The sequence below is a fragment of the Melospiza melodia genome, chromosome 4, assembly GCF_035770615.1.
Source record: "Melospiza melodia melodia isolate bMelMel2 chromosome 4, bMelMel2.pri, whole genome shotgun sequence".
NCBI classification, from domain to species: domain Eukaryota; kingdom Metazoa; phylum Chordata; class Aves; order Passeriformes; family Passerellidae; genus Melospiza; species Melospiza melodia.
In genome coordinates, this window is record NC_086197.1 from 92,609,953 (window position 1) to 92,625,526 (window position 15,574).

The 15,574-nt window shown below is 43.9% G+C and overlaps 1 protein-coding gene across 12 annotated transcripts in view; it reads right to left on the bottom strand.

The window, feature by feature from the left end:
- Nucleotides 1–4,446, bottom strand: part of MAGI2 (membrane associated guanylate kinase, WW and PDZ domain containing 2) — a 701,683-nt gene extending 697,237 nt beyond the window's left edge. For 5 of the 12 annotated variants that reach the window (XM_063155597.1, XM_063155590.1, XM_063155591.1 and 2 more), the window contains exon 1: nt 4,033–4,445. In XM_063155597.1, the coding sequence (XP_063011667.1) occupies nt 4,033–4,333 (301 nt within the window). In that variant the 5' untranslated portion in view covers nt 4,334–4,445. Of the gene's footprint in view, nt 1–4,032 lie in introns of all 12 variants that reach the window. The other 7 variants (XM_063155594.1, XM_063155593.1, XM_063155592.1 and 4 more) reach the window with 2 other exon arrangements.
- Between the last annotated feature and the right edge of the window lie 11,128 nt (nt 4,447–15,574).

Sequence of the window (15,574 nt, forward strand, 5' to 3'; positions counted from 1 at the left end):
TTTTTTGCCAAAGAATTAGGGATTGACACTTAAAGTCTGACTATTTAGAGTCAGATAAGAGCCATTAGAAAATATCCATAGACAGTGTCTGTTTTATTCATATTTCGAATAGTCGTACCACTAAATACTTCAAAAAATGAATTAAATTGCTCAGTTGATCAGATCACCTGGTTACTTAATACATCCAAACCACTTTCCTTGAGAAAGAGATGCATCAGGCAGGAGCTCCAGGACAAAATCTGCTCCAATGCTCCTGAGTTCTGAAATCCATGTTTTCAGACTCTTCACTGGGATTCTGCTGAGGGCATCTGTGGAAGTTTATAACTCTTGGTAAAGAATAAAACTCCTGGTTTATGCAGTACAACCAAGTGGGCTGTTCATGCAACCCTTCCAGGAGTGAGTGTGGACAGCACAGACCTGGCCAGCCACTGCTGGGAATTGCTGTGGATCTGAGACAGCAGGGAACACACAGTGGAACTGGAGGCAACATTGCTCCCTCTATGACTCTTCCCCATGTGATTACTTATCCAAATTAAGATGCCTTTCCTTAACACGCTGCTACTTTTACAACTACGCATCTGTACATGTGTGGGAAGAAGACAGCACTTAATCCAAACTGTTCTGCATGTGAAAACAAACACATTGAGATTCAGAAGTATTTCTTTAAGGAACAATAAAAGGCTCTTATCCTCACCCAAAGGAGCTGAAGGTCAAAATGTGCATTTGCAGTACACCCAACTAATGTAACTGCTGTAAACACTTCGCTCATTGGAAGGGTTTATATTCAAAAAAAGCATGGGGGTTTGCAGAGGAAACCCTGCCTTCTTTATCTGATGTCAAAGACAGCTTTGCCTTTGACTTCATCTGGGCCAAGACCTCATCCCATGTGTTTCCAGAGATTCTCTGTGATTCTGCCAACAGTAGCACAACAAGTGGCTCTCAAAAAAGAAACTAACCAAAAAAACCCAAACAGGAAATAGTCTCCAAGGAATATTTCTTTGTGAACTCTTGCAATTAAGACTAAATAATAATAATGATTCTTACAGTCTTTTCTCCTCATGCAAAACGAGGCACAACATCCTGCATTAAAAGCCTATTTATTTATCTGGTGTCATACCTAGAAGAATTCATGTTGAATTATATCATGGAACTGCAAATCAGTTTCTCATGAAGTTTACTCCTCCTCATAATATGCAGCAACTCCTACATTGTATGTTTGGGGATTTATAACTCGAGATGTTTAGCTAACACAAAACAGCAATATTCCATTAGACTTTTCCAAAGTAGTATTTCATCTAGTAATGTGATAAATGATGAAGTATTTAATTATTCCAGAGAGGGGAGTGTTTAATCAAACATAACATAAGGAAAAATCATGAAAGCACCTTTTCTATGCTTTAAAACAGCTAATCCAGCCATTCCCTGATTCCATCTACAAGTAAATTTTCACTGCTGAATTGTCAAAACTTTCAAACAAGAGAAATACTCACAGTCTCTTAAAGATCACATTATAAATAGTCGTGTCCTACCTCCACATTTCTCTCTCTGACTTCATTCCTAGGCAGCACTGAAGAAGCAGCTACAGTCACATGGTGCATTCAAGGTCATGCTATTCTAATTGACAGCGATAGCATTGATAAATTACGCGGAAACAACGATAATGGAGTCATTAACCTTGCTCCAGCACACTAAAGGTGCTTTGCAATTAAAAAGGAGTAAAAAAGTTGCAAAAACATATAAAGATTTTATTGCTCAGCCTTTTCTCTCCTACACACTGCTGCAAAGCACTGTCAGGGAATAGTAATATTGCTGTAACGTGGCTGCCTGTGCTTTGTCACCGAGGGGCGCAGGGACGCACCGGCTGACACTGGAAGGAGGAGTCAGGTAGTAAAGTGCACAAACCATTGACTTTTTCTTTTTTTTTTTTTTTCCAATAGGAGGTTGGATCCAGAAGGCCTCTCTCTCCGGCGTAAAGGATGCTGGAGCACATGAAAGATATTCCAGCCAGGAAGTCTTTCTCAGTCCAAGAATCTATGCTGAACTGTCATTTCCAAACACACAGACATGTGGCCAGTGCTTTGAGAACTTGCATTAAAACTGCAGTGAGTTAACACACTGAACTGAAACTCCTCGGGTATGTAGAGACACAGGTACAGATACATAGAATTAGGTAGAATTCAGAATTTATCCCTTATGTCTTATGCAGAAGATTGCAGTAATTCCCAGACTAAAAGCCTGACTAGGGTCCCTAATTCATGTATGACAGGTAATTTATTAAGGGTGCACACATTAATGAATCACCTGTGGTTGCTTTGACTTAAGGAGAAATGTTATAAAAACAGTGAAGAGATAGGACATATGATTCACATAGCAACTCAAAGTAACCTTAAGTTTGCCTTACTGTAAAGAATCTATAGGATTTCTGAAACAAAAAATTGAAATCGGTTTGCTGACAATCTACCCTTATATTCTTGACACTTCAAATGCTGCTTCTTTTTTGAATCCCATCACAGTGAAACCACTCACACTGAAATTATTAATAAAAAGAGGACAGTACAGAGCAGCTTTCCTGGAGTTCAGGAGCCCAAAGATGACCCTACACTGGCAAGACAGAATCCATTATAGTCGTTTTTAATCTTCGCTTATCACATGAACTCTTGTGTCTCCCTGCACAGCCTGTCAAGATATGATCTACAGCATATTGCACAACTTACCTATAAGGACAAATAAAAAGGTCCCAGATCATATCTGTATATAGAGGCTTGACCTCATGGAGATAACTGAATAGACAATAAAGTACATTCTGAAGGCCTGAGTGGAAATCAGATTCTTTCTACTGGTTCTGTCATGTCTGGATAAACTAATAACTAGCATATTCTTCAAGCATTTGGAAGTATCGCAAATTATACTTTAAACAATAAACCGTCAATTCCAAAGAGGAAGCAAAATTGCCCAATTATACTCAGTGCCAGAGAGATTCTCCTCTGTGTCCTCTGAGCACAGGCTGACGGCTGGAGTTGCAGAGCACAAGCGCCTCTGATGCATGGTATCTAAAAACTTCCCACCGCAGAAATTCCCAAGTTTTCAATGGCTGGGCTCGCTGCCCGGCTGGAATGCGTACTTGAGCGATACGCCCACAGCCGCTGCACCACCCATAGCCCAGCAGCACCTACGGACTCGGCTCCCAGAGCAGCTCCTGTGCTCCAGAAACGCTGCTGGGGTAGCAGAAACCTCCTCGGGAACGTTCAGCTGCACAGAACTCAGCTCAGCATAGTTTAAAGAGGGCAGAAACAAACATGTAAACAGCATCTGTAGCGTCTCTTCCCTATTGACTTTCCTGGAAACGCATTAACCTATTACAGTACTTCAAAATAAATAAGCGAAACAGAGGCGAGGCAAGAGTGCACCGTTCTCTCCCAAAAGTTTCTTTCTGCCTGTTCTCTCACTTGCTCTGAGCTTCCCTGGGATTAGCGATCGTTTTCACCAGGGATCAAATGAATGACTTTTCCGCTAATGACACTTAAGAGATGCTGAAGCCACCCTGGGCGCCACCAGGGACCCGGCGGGTGGCAGCAGCCCCTGTCCTCACACCAAGGAGCCCGGAGAGGGGCGAAGCCAAGGGCAAGCCCCGCTCCGCACCGGCCCCGGCCGCCGCTCCGGCCCCCGGCAGCGCCGGCGGCAGCATCGACCGGAGGGGCGGCGGGACCGGGGCTGGTGCCTCGGGCCGGGCCGGGCCGGGCCGGGCCGGGCCGGGGGGATCCGTCCCCGTGAGAGCGGGGCTGCAGGGGGTGCTGCCGCTGCCCCCCGCCCGCCCGGCATGGCGAAGCGCTGTCACTGACGCACATTTAATTCGCCCGGCTGCGGGTACCGCGCAGCGCCGCTCGCATCCTCCCCCCGCCGCCGGGGAGGGGGCGGCTCCGGCGGGGAGGGGGAAAGTCAAACTGCAGCAACAAAGTTGCTCCCCCTCCGCTCCCCCAGACCTGCCCCGGCCCCCGGGGGGTGGGCAGAGAGGGGGGCCCGTGCCTGCCTTACCTTGCTTGACGCACTTGAGGCGGATGGGGTCCTTGCAGTGCTTGATCACCGCCAGCACATCCCTGATGGTGAGCCCGGCCACGGGGGTCTCGTTCACCTCCAGCAGCAGCTCCTCCGGCACCAACTTGCTGCCGCCCTCATAGGCCACCTTGCCGGGCTTCACTTCCCCCAGGTAGGGGAACTGCCCATTCTCGGCGCCCCCCTTCAGCTCGAAGCCCAGCTGTCCCTCCGGGTTCCTCACGATCACGATCTCGTGGACTCTGCTCGTCCAGTGGCTTTTTTTCTTCAAGCCCTTGGACATTGCCGTGGGGATGCTCTGCCCGACTCCCTCCCTGCAGTCTTGTGCTTCTTCCCCCCGTCCCTCTGTGCCCCCGGTCCCCGGGGCAGCCGCGCTCCTCCGGGCAGGCTCGGGGCGGGCGGAGCGGCCGCGGCTGTGCCGGCCGGCGGCCCCGCGGGCTGCAGCTGGGTCGGGGAGCGCCTCAGTGCCCGCTGCTCCCGTCTTTAGCTGATATCCATGGCAGCCGCGGCGGCCGGACCCTGCCTGCGCGTGGATGCACTAGTTGTAGAGAAACTGGCAGGAGGGAGGAGGGAGGGAGGCAGCGGGAGGGAGGGGACGGCCGCGGCGCGGGGAGGAGGAGGAGGGCTGTCGGTGTCGGTGCCGGAGCGAGGCGGGCGCTGTTTCGCCGCTCCCGCCTCGCCTGACCCGGTAGTGAAGGCCGAGAGAGAGGCTGCCTGGCACAGCCGGCAGAAGGCGGAGAGCGGCCCGGGCGGGGGGGCCAGGGCGCTCTGCGAGCGGGAGGGAGAGCGGCGACCCCCGCCCGGCCCTAGCGCGGCCCCGGCCGGGAGGGGGCGCTCGGGAGAGCGGGGGCACTGGCCCCGCCGCCTGCCCCGCCCGGCCGGACACTGCCCGGCACCGCCCCGGCCCGGCCGGACACTGCCCATCGACTGCCCCGGCTGGAAACACTGCCTGGCACGCCTCGGCCCGGCCGGACACTGCCCGGTACCGCCCCAGCCCGGCCGGACAGTACCCAGCGCCTGCTCCCGGCTGGACACACTGCCCGGTACCGCCCCGGCCCGGCCGGACCCTGCCTGGCACCGCCCGGGCCCGGCCTAACAATGCCCAACGCCTGCCCCCGGTCGGACCCTGCCCGGTGCCGCCCCGGCCCGGCTGGACACACTGCCCGGTACCGCCCCGGCCCGGCCCGGCTGGACACACTGCCCGGTACCGCCCGGGCCCGGCTGGACACACTGCCCGGTACCGCCCGGGCCCGGCTGGACACACTGCCCGGTGCCGCCCCGGCCCGGCTGGACACACTGCCCGGTACCGCCCCGGCCCGGCCCGGCACCGCCCCGCCCCTGCGAGGGGAGCGGCGGCCCTCGAACCGTCCGGGGCATCGCTGGGGGAGCTGCCCGAGCCGGAGCGGGAAGGGTCCTGCGGTTCAGGAACTCTGCTCGCGGCCGGGAAGCACCAAAGGCAGCTGGGCTTTGGCTGTGGCTGCAAAGCCGAGAGACATCTGCTTGCTTCGGGGATCTCCGTGTCACGGCCGTTTGCAGAGTGATTTCACTCCATGCGAAGACCTCAGTTCGTTGAGTTGCACATGGGCATTGTTGTTTACGCTGGGTGCTGAGCCCAGAGCTGATGGCTCAGGTGGGTGCTACACCTGAAGAGGGTATGACAAAGAGAGGGGTGGCAGTTCTTCCCCTTGAATTTACTGTCACCCAGCAAGTGTTCACCACCCTCGCACCGGTTGCTTCTGCTGCTTGTCCTTAGCCAAAATCCCACCCTCCAACCTGCAGACCCTCCCTGGAGCCCCAGCAGTGGGATGCGCTGTTCAGCAGATACTGTACCTCAATCCTCCTGTGAGCTCTCCCTTTGCTTAGTTCTGTCATATGCCTCACATGTGTGAGCGCAATGAGTGTGGCAATAGGCATGTCTTTCTAGGAAACTTGCCTTGACGAAAAAAATAGTTTCCATCCCAAGTGGAGGTTGACAAAATACACTCAGAACAACATCCTGACTTTAGGAAATGTAGTTTTTGTGCCTGCGGGATACGGAGCAGGATACATGAAGGCAGGGGTCTGCAGACAGGGCATTGAATGGGAAAAGGCAGGAGAAATGTACTTTGTGTTATGGCATGTGATTTAAAGATGGTCAGATATTTTTGAAATTTCAATTAAAGTGACTCCGCAATGAAATTTTCCAAATTGTGCTGCTGTTTTCCTCTTGGTTTCTATGGAAACAGGCCTTTATGTGATCATGCTTGGCTGTGTCTCCTTTACTTCTCCAATAACTTTTGAAGCTGTTGGGCAGTTTCACCCAAATCTATCTCAAATATAATTAAGCTATTTCATGAAAACAGGCAGCTGGGTAGGGCTGAGAGATCCTGTAAATGTCCCAAAGGCTGTAACATGAACTTGCCTCTTATTAAACAGTGATTCACATGGTTGAGAGACCATATAAATGTCTTGGTAATGAGAAAAGTTTCAATTACAGCTCATTATCAACCTCACTATAAGTCTGTGGGAAAACAGGGTTCTTCAGTTCATTTTCCCTCAGAATTACTTGAGTTCCAGAGGGGAAGAAAGACACATGCAGAGGGGAAGAGAACATTGAGAAATTACTGACATCTATATTTGCAAGTCATTTCACCTGTTTTGCTGTGGGGGCCTGGTCAGAAGTGCAAAACTCTGTGTGTGAGTGGCTTCCCAAAAGTGGACTCAAAGGATAAATAAACCTAGACCCCAGATGTTTGGAAACATGAGATGCATAAGTACAGACAGCTGAAGATGAGAGGGGAGCTGGGAAGGTGCCTTGACTGGAAGGTACTGAGATGTTTTCACTGGTGGGACAAGGGTTATGTAATGGGTTCCTTTTCCAGAGACCATAATGAATGTCCTGTTGTCACTAGGGAGCAGGGGCTCTGATTTGACAAAAAGAGGCTAAGGCATTTGGAAAGAAAACAAGAGAGTCAGTAGGTAGCCTTGCAGTCTTTCTGTAGCCCTGCCTTTTTTTCAATTTGTCTTGGTTTTTAGTTCAGAAAAGGGGTAGGAACCAAATGGCTGAAAAGAAGAATACAAGACATAACATCCCGTTATCCTTCCTATATTTTACCAAAATCACTGTGCTGAGTCATCTGCTCTACTAAAGTCCACTCTTTGAAAGTGGTCACCATTTCTTAATTTGGAGTTTGTAGTCATTCTGCTAGTACAGTATTGCTGTTGTTGATTTGTCTTATAATTAAAATAAATTTTTAAGTAAGTCCATGTTTAGCACAATATATCTACAAAGCTAGGACATCTGCCAAAAATACAGCTCTTAATAAATATGTCAATAAATATTGGAAATACCCCTAGATGGGGGAAGGGCATGCTGTGGATGTTATTTTTCTTAGGACTCTATAGTAAAGTATTGATCAGAGTTTTTAAAATGCTCATTACCATTTTAAGACAGAGGACTTTAACAGTAGGTAATGGATAGAGCATTTCTGATTTCACATGTGCTATGGAAAAACCCAGCTGAATAACCCCTTAATGTCTAACTGCAGTTGTATTAATCTAAAATAAGAACATGTAGAAGTGGTGGAATTGGTGTTGCAGGGGCATTAACTTGGAGGTGGGCAGCAATGTGAGCCAGGCAGATCCTAGCACAGGCATCTGCAGTTTGGCAGAGAGGTGGGAGATTAGATGGAAGGAGCCTTAGCAGTTTTCCCAAAGCAGATCTGTGTGTTGCTTGATCCTCATGTCAGGAAAGGATGGCAGTTTCCAGGTACAGGGACCAAGAAAACTTGGTGAGGAGGATGGCAGCCATACAGGAGAGAGTGAAGGATGGCTGCAGCATTTTCTTACAGGAGCCATAAGATTTTAGAGTTTTGAGTTGACTGTTTATGGGTGAAATTTTGCCATCATATCATAGCTGGCTTATGTGCTTTGGGCCTAGGGCAGTAATACCAGAAATGCATAGCTTGCTTTGCACCATTTCAGCTCATTTTGTTTAATTTTTACAGGGGTAGAGGGTTATCTGTGCAACCAGATTATTCTTGTCTCTGACAGAGCAGGCATCCCAGCATGTGGCTGAAGGAGTGAGTGAGCAGATTTATTGTCTGACCCCTGAAGAGCCCAAAAAGCACTTTGTGATTTGCCGAGACCTTTCTGCCATTCCCTTCCATTGGTTCATCCCAGGAGGGCCTGTGAGCTGGTCCTGAGTGTGAATGTAAGGGTATCTAACACAAGGGATTTCCTTGAGCGAAAGTAACAACAGCACACAATGAAACACATTCAGCAAACAACACAAATGCCTTTATTATTCCTTTAAATCTGAGCCTGTAAACACAAGAACCAGTAAGTCACTGTACATTTGGGAGTAAAGTTGAGCACATGAGTAAGCTGAAGCGTGAGACTTCATAAATATATTTGGTAGCTGGAAAGGAATCCTTCCTACTGTAACATTACAGATTCAGTAAAAAAGTAACTGAATTCTGGTTTTATTTTCAGTATGCCATGTTTTTAGATAAGTGAATTCCTCAGACAGAAAATGATGTATTGCACATGCCAAAGGGGATAAAAAGAAAATACATCCATTACCTTCTATTATTTATGCAGGAATGGAGTTCTCTGCCTTGTAATTGTGTTTGTGATGTTGGACTTGAACTCAGAAGACATTAAATTTCCTTCCTCAGCACATGCTTCCTGTGTGACTGGATGATAACAACATGATATTGCTCTCTCATTTTTTCCATTTTAGTATGGGCATAATTCCTCTTTTCTCTACAGTTTTCTATTTAACATGTCAGCCACCCAACAATTATTCTTAAATAAGCTTCTCAACGCTACAATATAAATTCATCATAGGACATGTATTCATCTAGGGCCAGGAATTCAGATGATTAAATCCAAAATCATAAATATTTTCCCTGTACCTTTAGTTACCTGAAAAGTTTGTGATAGATTATCTTCCCATCAGTGGAGCTCCAGAGTGTCTTAGTTGATTTCTTCTGCTTGGAGTTCTAAATGTCCTCCTTGGGATTCTGCAAAAATGCCAAGTCCTTTATTTCTTTGGATAAAAACAAAAAATTCCTAATATTCTCAGCTGCAAATTTCACTAAAAAACCACTAGAAATTTGTTACCACATTTACTACAGTCACACATGTCTTCTGTGAGTCTTAGTTTTATTAGTATGAGCCTAGAGTTATTTCTAGTATAATCTTTTCCCATTTCCTGGCTTCAGCTTTGGAGAACACTTGCTTTGGAAAGGCTAAAATCTCAGGCTATTTATCTAAAAATTCTTTTCCCAAGTCCTCCAAATTCTCAAGTTTGATAAAAAATACATGTTTTATTGTACTACAGAGAAAAAAAAAGAATTACTGTGTGTGTTTTGTTGGGTTTTTATTTGTCTTAGATCAAAATGTTCCATAGTCTTGGCCATCAGTGCTTCAAAATAATTTATTATTTAATTTTAAATGTCAACATTTTGTAAATCATACATCTGGCAAAAAATGCAAAGTAATGGGTAGTACTCAGCTGTCTCAACCCATTTGAGGATTCCTGTTTTGGCAATAGCTCTTGCAGAGGGCAAATGTGGTCACTTCTGCATGGGAAGAAAATAGTGTCTATGGCTGTACTGGAAGATAAAGGCAACTTTTGGGAGCAGAGAAAAATCAAAGACTGAAGTTCATCTAAATGGTATTGTTTACAACAGGTTTATAAGATTGCAGGAAACATTTTGTTCTCTCCTGCTCATCTCTATTGGCTTTTGTTTTAAAATAATCTTTCTCAGTTACTTTTCCCTTTTGCTATCAAATTTTGGTAGTGCATACTTCCCATGCTGCTCTTGCTAGCTGCTCATGAGTTGATTAAGGTGAGACATAGAAAATTTGTTGGAGGTCAAAAACTTCCCCAGGGACAAAGTTGTGGAGACAGTCTGTCAAAATAAATTTGAAAAGAGCCATTGAAATAAACAAATGATAGCCTCTTCTTACAGCAATGCAAGTTTAAATTGCATCCCAGTAAATATCCACAGCAGAAGACAGAATAAGACAGAAACAAAACTGCACACAACACCCTATCAGAAAATAATCCCTTAAATTTGTCCTGACAGTAGAAAGATAGCAAGCCTACAAGTATCTGTTACAGTGAAATGGAAGAGAAGCGGGAGGCTCACTGTGAATTACTGCTGCTGGGTGGTGGTTGGTATTCTGAAAAATAGCAGATAAAGTGGCTCAGTAAGAGCCTGGGTTTGCATTGATGACTCCTCTACCACCATGGCACCAGTTTGTGCACTTGCTAGTCAAAGTCATCCTGTATCTAGTCTCTTCAGTTTCCCATTTTAATATTTAGTATTCAGTAATCTACCTCACCATTAAAATATCCATAAATATTTGGTTGTTTCTGGTATGTGATGATATCTTAGATTAGCAAACTACCATGGACCTATTCTCTGAATTCTTTTTTCCTTGCCTTATTTTCATTTCCCTTGGATTAGACAAAATGAGACTTTCCTCTTTCATGTTTATAATCGGTTTCATTTTACATTTCATATGAACTAACAGTGCTGCTGAGATTGATCTCACAGCGTGGCTGGGAAAGGAGATGAATATTTTATGAACTTATAAAAGATAAAATGAAAGCATATTATTCTAGGGATGTATTGTTGATGTTCCATGTAAAATTGTGACAGCATGTCCATTCAGAACCTTATTTGCACATCTCTCTCATCTCTTTGAGAGGAATAACTTCTCCATGTCAAAATTCTAGCACTTAATGTGATTGCAAAGCCTTTTTGTCATGAAAATTAACAAATACTTCTGAAGTTAGAAGTATTCACACAGACATCACCATGGAAATTTATAAGAGGTTGCATGTTTTGTAGATACATTTCCATAAATATTAAAGCATGGTGCAATGAGGAGTTTGGAGAAAATGACTCAAAAATAATACCTGCAGAAACTCACCCAATGCTTTGTCACTGCTCAGAGGCCATGCATGAGCCAAACTGAGCACGAGAAAAACCTCACTCAATTTAGCAATTTGGTGCAAGTGATGCCGAAGCACCTAACTGGCCAAATTCTCCATGTTTTTCCCTTAGTAAGCCTGAAGCTTTAATGAATTCAGCTGGTGAGGATGATGTCTCATTTCCATTGCTCTACCACACTTTTAAATTCAACAGAGTTCCTGACTCGTGCTGCCTCATGACAGCTGAAGGACAGGGTATCCCTTGTCTGATCAGGATCCAGCTACTCTTCCCTCCCTGCTGCCTGTGTTTTTCACAAGTGCAGAAACATTTGGGTTGCTTTCACCAGCTGGCTGTATTGCAGGATTATCTGGTGATGGAGACATCTTTATGTATCATGTATCATCACACTGAGGTTGGTGACAAAAATGGTTTTGAATTAGCAGAGCTTAATTTCATAGTGATGTATAAATACCCAAAAACTTGAATACTAGGGTAAACCTAGAGCCCTTGTCTCTGCCCCACAACCAGTGTGTGTGTGCTCCAGATGTGACAAAAAGGCATTTGCACACCCTGAGGTTTTATGCAATTTTGTTTATGTAGTTCTGGAATTGACCCACACATGCTTAAAATCACAAGATGGGCTTAGCTGTGTTTTCAGGATGATGCTCTCAAGGAAGCTGAATTACCTTGCTGTGCAGTTTTGGTGTTATTCTCCGTGCTTTGTCACACTGGTGCATCATTCTCAAACAGAACATTTCTGCACAGGTGCTTCCATCAATAGCAGCTCACTGATGGGACTGCACTGCACTGTCAGGTCACTGATGCTGCTCTTGAATGACGTTTTCAGGGGGGAAAAAAAAAGCTTCAACTGATGTAATGACCTAAATCTAATGATTTGAAGACAGAACCCTCAATCAAGACTTCAATTCAAGGTTTTTGTTCCTGTAAATTGTAGGTCAAGGCCACAGTCTCCAGGAATATTTGACGCTTGACCAGAAATCCAGGTTTTCCTGGGGAAAATGCTCAGATAGGCACCTCTACTGAATTTGAAGAAGGAAGCATGCTCACGCTCCTGAAGCAAGACAGGTGCAAGTCAGCCCTTACTGCACTCAGTTGAGAGATTTGTGTTGAACACATAGCATATAAAAATAGATTTTAAAAGTTTCAAAAGTCAAATAATTCTTATTTTGACTTTGGAAATGTGTTTTCTTGAGCTGAGAGGAAACAATACTGTACTTTATCATTGCCTTGTTATATGATAGCTGGAAATGAAAGAAAGACTGTGTTTGGTAGGTGTTGAATTTTTTTATCCCTAATCAAAGGAAAAAAATCTTCTCAGTCACTGTGCAGTTAGAAACACATGAAGAAGAAACACTGCATGGGCAATTATATTATTTTTGCAATCTCCTACAGATTGTTTAATTAGTCTGAGAGACTTTATTCAAGGACAGGTTTGTTAGTTTTCTTCTGTCTAAATAATATTGGAGCTCTCATAACCTTCATATCAACATCATGGTTTTTTTCTCATAAGGGTTCTTTATTTGTAAGTCTACTTTTCTGTCGCAGCCAGTGCCTGGGTTGTTGTGTCTGAAGCCAGTAACACTTGCTATTTTGTCCCTGTAAGTTAATGATGTAGGCAGTGGTGACTCTAATCCACAGTTCTGCTGCTGCAGTCCTTCACTCCAATTCTTTTTTCACCCCAAGGTTAATAATGAAGTAGTGGAATAATGACCATACCATAGGTAAATAAGGAAGCTGACACCAGTGCTGAGATTTATTTAAAAAGAGGTTTTAAAAAAGTAGAGAGGAAGAAAGAAAGAACTATTCTAATTAGAAAGAACTTTTAAAATAATTGAATTACTTCCTGAAGACTTTGTGATATATATTGGTTTGGGATGTGTCTTGTTTTCACTTTAGATTTTAAATGCAATGAACTTCTCCTCAGATACAATTACTTGCAATTCTCATAGGACTCCTACCATCACTGTGAGCTTTGTCCCATGTATTTACATCATAAATTAGTATTTATGCTGTGAACAGCTTTTAATACAGATATAATGGATAATAGGGGGTAAAAGCAGGCAAGATCACAAAGTTCTAAGATCACTTTCTGAGCACATAATAGATGTTGGGGGAGATAGAACACTGGAATAAGCTCTGCTGAGAGATTGACTCACTGTGGGCTTCTAAGATCCAACAGGGCTCAGCCCTGAGCAATTTGCTCTGCTTGACCCTGCTCTGGGCATTGGGTTGGACTTGGTGACCTCAGAGGTTGTTCAATCTCAACAATTCAGTAATTCTGTGTGGTTGTGTGCCAACCAAATCACTGCAGTCTTCTGACACAGCTGTTCATTGAGCCACATCATCCTTGCCATGAAGTTGTATGAAGGCAATATTATGGATGGAGACCAGTTCTGCAATTATTAGATTGAGCAGTGCTCCTTCACAGCAATTGTCCCATTGACTTTTATATTAAATTGGCTTCTGAGCACCTCTTGACCTGAAGGTTAAGCTCTTGGTATGCAATTCAATTTAAAAATTAATTGACACTATTAAGACACTTCTTCCAAACCCAAATTAATGACCCTCTTAATTTACAAACCTAGGAGCCCTGAATGAATTAATAATGTATTTACTGGGTTTATATATTGGCATTCCTGCAATACTAAATAGGTGCAATTGGTATTAGTTCAGCTGGTCTCAGGTTGAAACTGATTTTCCCCAGTGGTGAGAGAAAATGACAAATTGCTCATTTGACAGGATTTTATCTCTTTTGGGGTACACTTTAGAAAGGAGTGCTGGAAATAGAGGAAAATATTGCTTTATCCTACAGAGATGAGCTAACAATGAATTATTTTTTCCTTCTCTTCAGGTGAAACCAAATTTTCAGTGGGACCCACATAGTGCTGCATTTATTGCATGATTTAATTTTTGGGTATGCATTTTTAAGTGTCACTGGAACAAATCTTTTATCCTTGTGGCTTGCACTTAAAAAATGAGTGCTGCACTGGCAGCTGTTTCCCTGCAGAAAACGTCTGACCTACCCAATTAACAATATTATTTTCTGAAGTAATTTTTTTCCTGATATTGCTCCTTCAGTTTTGGTATTCAGTAACCTCAGGATGCCCTTCTCTCAGAAAGTACACAAGTTTCCACCTGCAGATTTTGTCTATGCAATCATCTTCCTAAAGCAGATCTGCACACTGTTGTACCTTGGCTTCTACTGAGGTCCATCATCTTAGCATTGTCTTCAAAGAAATAAATGTAGTGAGAGTTTTAAAAATTTATTTCGGTACATAAAAAGATATTGAAAGTCACTGCTTTTGGATTGTACCATTGCAAAATCTGAAAGGCATTAAGTTTGAAGCTCTCTTCTCAAGCTAGCCAATTTATTGCTAGAGAAAAAGATCCACAGCAAAGAATTAGACTAGATTCTTCAGCATCTTTTACAGAAGTGTCCCTGAAGAACATGTTTTCAGTCATTGCAAGGGAGCAAGAAGTCACCTTGTTTCTTAGACAGCAATAACCAGACAGATAAAAAGTAGGTCAAAATTGAACCTTTTCAAGGTTTGTTTGGTTTCTATACATTTAAGGGAAATAAGCCACTTTTGTGATTTGGAAATAGCAAGTCAATTCCAGCCCAAAAGAACAAGTAAAGTAATTGACACTTCTTCTAGGTGTAAATACGATGGAATTAAACTCCATTGAATTGATTTGCATATATGTATGTTATAATTAATTATCAAAACAAAGTCTGTGTGAATATTAAAAGATCCTAGTGTGGAAAAGACTTAAAACAAACTTGAATTTCTGTTCTTAATGATTTATTTTGAACTTCATTATTTTACTATATGTACATATATCCCACAGTTTACCTTTAGTTTGACATTTATATGTTATCATTGAGTAGTTATAAGACTAGTTTTTAATTTGAAAAGTGGATAGTTTTCTAGGATAATTTCTGGAGATGTAGATGGGAACATAAATTTTTTACAAAGAATGTAGCTGCTTGTATTTTTTATTCTGAATCACAGGCGCTTTTTACAAATCTGGAGATTGTGATTCTAGCAGGGATTTTGACTGTTATGGGTGCTCACACTTTGGGAGCTCACTCCTTTTTGCAAAAGCATGGCACTTGACAGTGTTTGTTACTACTAACACTTGGCTCTCTGCAGTGATACGAGGATGGCAGTAGGCAGGTGTTACGCTGTGACTACTACTTAGCAGGAGAAACTTGCTCCTTATCCTAGCCCTTATTCTCCCATCTGCTTGCTTCACTCACTGTTGTGTCTGGCTGGAATCCAGATTTGTAAACTCTTTTGGGGACTTGGATTTTTTTTTTGGTACATATTCCATGCTTCTAGATGACTTAACACAGAAAGCACAATAATTATCCCTTCTTCTAAGACTGCAGGACAAATATTGTAGTCTACAGTCTTGCCTCTGACCATCAGAACTTAACAAATTGTAGGACTGCATTGTGCCTCTGTCCCTCACTATGCAGCTCACTTTTCTTGTAATAGGGACAAGCACTCTTAAGTGCCCTTTTTGGGCTAACAAATAAAAATAATTGGTGTATCTACTACACAAGA